At 41.5% G+C, this 4,678-nt stretch overlaps 1 protein-coding gene across 1 annotated transcript; it reads left to right on the plus strand.

The window, feature by feature from the left end:
* Positions 1 to 613: 613 nt before the first annotated feature.
* Positions 614 to 2,792, plus strand: LOC124666127 (iron-sulfur assembly protein IscA-like 3, mitochondrial). Its single transcript, XM_047203482.1, has 3 exons — positions 614 to 818; positions 2,262 to 2,379; positions 2,470 to 2,792. Exons 1-3 carry the CDS (start codon positions 629 to 631, stop codon positions 2,561 to 2,563), a joined length of 402 nt encoding a protein of 133 aa, XP_047059438.1. The 5' UTR covers positions 614 to 628; the 3' UTR covers positions 2,564 to 2,792.
* Positions 2,793 to 4,678: the final 1,886 nt, after the last annotated feature.

Genomic DNA, 4,678 nt, shown 5'->3' on the forward strand with positions numbered 1-4,678 from the left:
GACCGTCATCCTCCTCTTTATCGTCAGCCCTTCGTTTAAAGCTACTTTGCTTAGCTCATCTTTGTCTTCTAGCTCTGGAGAGAATCTTTGACCAGTCCTGCCGACATGCTCTTCTTTCCGGTAGCCCGGTATCTTCTTTACCCGGTTCCGGCATACCCCTCTTGGGGATACCGGCCTAGCCTCACTGAGCTAATTTCTTATCTCTATGTTCCGGTACGAACATTAAACCGGTATCTTGATGGCTCAAACCATCCGGTTTGGCATGACTTTGGCATACCGGGGGTCATCCCCCAACAGTCTCCCCATCGCAAAATCGCCCTGGAAACCCTTGTTTTTTTCCCCTTGTTCTCCATCGGAATCCCCATTTGAATTCATTCGATTCGATAGTTTTAGGAGATGGATCCACCCACGGATCGGTAACGAATTACCGATGACATCTATGTTATGTACTGTACTATATCTTGCTTGACGGCGATACCCCTCGATTGGTAGCCATGGACTTGCTGCAGATGATGGCATGCCGTTCCTGTTCTTGCACTAGCTGGTCCACCTTGTCCCTCACGATTTTCTTGCTGCGCAGGTTGTTCTTGTAGCCAACGTCCGGTATCTATCACCGTGGTGGCATACCATGTCGTCATCTGCACTGAGGGCCACGGCGCAGAAGGCGGGTCCTGCTGCCCGGAAGCAGGCGCTCACCTTGACGGAGGCCGCGGCGGCTCGGGTGCGCCAGCTCCTCGACCTCAGGCAGCGGCCGTACCTGCGCCTTGGCGTCAAAGCGCGCGGCTGCAATGGCCTGTCTTACACGCTCAATTATGCAGGTGCGTTTAGTTTCAGCATTTAAACTTTTAAAGGCAGTGAAGCGATCATGCTTTGCATGTTGCAAAAAAATTATTCAGAGAACTCTATATACACAGCAAACCTAGTGTAGCAACTGGCTAGATAATTTCACCAAACCTATTGAATTAATCAGTCAAGTAATCTCACCCTGATATGCTATTTTCTGGGATTGAAAAATGTACGAAACTTATTCAGTAGTTCACAATATGAAATTGTTGTTATATGGCTTCACTGCCCGCACACCCTGACATAATATGCACGATTTCATACTATGCAGTATTTTGTTGCTAAAATGTTTGATCGTTTGTAGTGAGGCTAGTATTTTATTCTTAGGATCAAGTTCACGTTTAGGCATGCTGTGCAATATGTACCATGTTTAATATTCTTTGTATCATCTGATTGAACAATACTCCAATTATGAGTATTTGGTGGTCTAAATTATGCTGGTACAATCTGTTATATTGTTCCTGCCACCTTCCAGCAATTAGTTTCAGCATTTAAGAGGGATGAAGCTACGGTGGTGTGCATCTTGCAAAATTTCATTCAGAGAACTCTGCAATGTTAGATGATTTTTAAGGTGGTAAGGCATCCTAAAGTGTTGTGGGGCGCTCTACCGCCTAAGCGGGTGCCTAAGCGCCTAAAGCGGACCTAAAGCAGGCAAAGCGCTGAGGCACTGGCGGGTGCTCTATCGTCTCAGCGTCGCTTAAGCATCCTAAGACTGACGCCTTGAAAACTATGAATGTTACTGCTATATACACAGCATACCTAGTGAACTAACTGGCCAGATAATCAGCCAACCTTGTGAATTAATTGGTCTGGTAATATCACCGTGATATGCCATTTCATGAGATTATTGTATAGGTTTCAGAGGAGAGAAGTTGAAGAAAACTTGTCAGTACTTTGTAATGTGGAATTGCTGTTATATGGCTTAACACTGTCCCCACGCCCTGTTGCTAAAATGATTAGTGGTTTATAATGAGGCTAGTATTCTTAGCATCCATTATTTTCTAGGCCATGACATTCAATTGATATCAGGTTTAATATCTCTAGTATCATCTGGTTGAACAATCTCTCCACTCATGAGTAGTTCCTGATCTGATGGTTTGTTCAGTAGTGTCAAACATGGGCCTATGTAATAAAAAACGCTTGTCCTTCTGTACAACTCCATAGGCATGGGCTTCCAAGCATCACATTGCGTTGGAGAGATGCTGGTACAAACTAATGAGATGCACCCAGCATGCTACTATTTTTCTCCTCGGATAGATCAATCTGTTGAGCCTAGTTTCCTAGACCAAGTATGGATATCAACTGTAGCATCATTGTATTATCACCAAGATTGAACCACCTGCTACATTTTCTTTAGTTTGTTTACTGTGTTATTTCTGTCCATGCTAAAGAAGGATCTTTCCTTGCATATACTTCAGAAGAAAAAGGGAAGTTTGACGAGCTTGTGGAAGAGAAAGGAGTAAAAGTACTTATCGACCCCAAGGCTCTGATGCACGTGATCGGCACTAAGATGGATTACATCGATGATCCACTGAGGTGTGGCTTCTAGTTCTGTACGTAATGTTCTAATGTTGCACCTCCGTCAATTGATCAATTTTTGGTCAGTAACGGTGACTTCTGTTGCAGGTCCGAGTTTGTGTTTATAAACCCGAATTCCAAAGGGGAGTGTGGGTGTGGTGAATCGTTCATGACTACAGGAAACAAGGGGTCCACTTCGTGATGTTCTTTACTGATGTTGGTGGAGGGCTCCAGCCAATCATTTTTTGCTAAGTAGATGGTCCTCGTAAAGCATGTCGTGTTGCACCATAGCAACTGATGAAATCATGTAATGGATGCAACTAAGTTAACCTTACGTTTCCATCTTCCCTTAAGCCTGTTGTTACCTGGACTCGTTCATGTTTGGGAATATATCAGGTGCAAAAGCCCAAAAAGGGGGCAGGATGATCATATATTTTCCCTTCATGGGTTAATCAATTCATCATGGAGCAAGAGTACAGGAAGAATGTTTGGTTAGCGTGATGCCTATCTCTGTTTTACTTTCGAGACGTTGATCTGATTGTTTATGTAATTTTGACCTGCGGTCTTGGGTTTTCTTTATTGTTGTGTAATATATGAGCTATCATATCAACGTATAGATATAGATATTAACGAGCTTATAGAGCACTCACAACTCAACTCATATTAAACTCATTTTCTTAATGAGCTAAAAATTCCAACTTCGCTTGGCTCATTCGTGTCGAAGTTTGAGCCGAGTTTTCGAGTACTCGTTAAGTTTGCGAGTTTCGAGTTTTATTTCCATCCCCTACCCCAGCCAAACTCAAATTAATTTGGCGAAAAGATATGTGAGGCCCCGAGGTCCTACAATCCCACAGAGCCAAACACCCCCTTGAGTTCATCAAACAAGTTTGTTACTCTTGGGTTTGTGGTAAACCTTAGGCGGCGAAGACTACCTTCAAGTTTATCACTAGTGAGTTAGCTATTCCTTTGTGAGATAGGCTCTGAAGAAGAAGGTGAACTTTCGTGGCATTTGAAATCGTTCATGGACACACCTCTCTAACATGATGTACCTTTCTCTCAAGGAAGGGAACACATGAATACATCTTCATCTCCGCATGCATCAGTGATATCTATCTGAGCTCTTTACTTGTATTGTTCACTTTTGCAATAGCCCTCGTACTTGAAGTACCTTGTATTATCATCTAGGTTGCGTTGTCTAGATTGCACTAGGCCACTTACTTTTCCACATAACCAGAGACTTTAAAAAAAAAATCTATAACCTATCCACCCCCCTCCACCTCTAGGTTATCATGTCTTTCCTTTCAACGAGCTTTGTTGTTGCACCTCAGATCAATATGTTTGGAGCACTAGAATATATAAATCGATAGGTGATATACATATGCATACTGTGGAGAAGGTGCGAGAAGAGCCACTAATGAGATGACACGGGAGAATTTGAGACGCCGGGAGTACTGTAGCAACGAGTAACTAGAGGAGTAGATGACAAATTTGAGTTGCTTCGTCTCAATTAGAGTGATGTTGTGCAGCTGCGACTTTGTAGGTAGCTAACACTATGTTCTTCTAACACGCTTACATTTCTTGTCGAACATGGCCTTTTTTTAGAATGGTGAAGGTTAACAATCTTGTTTCTGGTAATCTGTGGAAACTGGTTGCATAAATTTCATTGCTCAAGTCCTATGTCGTTCCAAAAACATACTAAACCTGTTATTTTCTTCTTGCCCCATTTAATTAACATCTTAAAACACTTGATGGTAACTTCGGAAGCAAAAGTTTTGTAGAAACATACCAACATGGAGTCTAATTTGAAACTCCCATCAAAATTAAGCCGACAAAAAAAAACAACTCGTAAATCAAGTTCACATTTTTAGATTCAAAATATTTTGAATTTTCAAAAAATACAATTTATTCTGAAAATGTCATTGCTTGTGCCACTATACATGCATGACTTGTTGCACTGTGCATCTTGTCTATGAAGCACACTTTAGCGCAATATGATTGTCCAACAAGATTTGAATAATAATATCTATGTAAGAGTTAGGTAAAATAAAATAAATGAACTTGAAATTAAGTATCAACCATCAACCACACAAACTCATGTGCATATATTTCATCACAATAATATTTTTACCACCTACTCACATTTAATGGTTTTCTCCTTACATATACCATTTCTCCTCCCCTCCACTATTTAGCAAGTTTCATTGTCACACTCCAGTTCAACTTGTTTAGAAAACTAGCGCATTTGAATAGGTGAGATATGCGCATATGCATACCATCGAGAAGATAAGAGAAGAACCAAAAAAAGGGAGGGAATACG

This window comes from Lolium rigidum, chromosome 6, assembly GCF_022539505.1.
Source record: "Lolium rigidum isolate FL_2022 chromosome 6, APGP_CSIRO_Lrig_0.1, whole genome shotgun sequence".
NCBI lineage: Eukaryota > Viridiplantae > Streptophyta > Magnoliopsida > Poales > Poaceae > Lolium > Lolium rigidum.

Bases quoted from the DNA above. Each gene is read 5' to 3' on its own strand.
- LOC124666127 (XM_047203482.1), top strand. From the start codon at position 629: ATGTCGTCATCTGCACTGAGGGCCACGGCGCAGAAGGCGGGTCCTGCT. The intron at 819-2,261 runs GTGCGTTTAGTT...CATATACTTCAG, and splicing joins TTACACGCTCAATTATGCAG to AAGAAAAAGGGAAGTTTGAC. The intron at 2,380-2,469 runs GTGTGGCTTCTA...CTTCTGTTGCAG, and splicing joins TACATCGATGATCCACTGAG to GTCCGAGTTTGTGTTTATAA.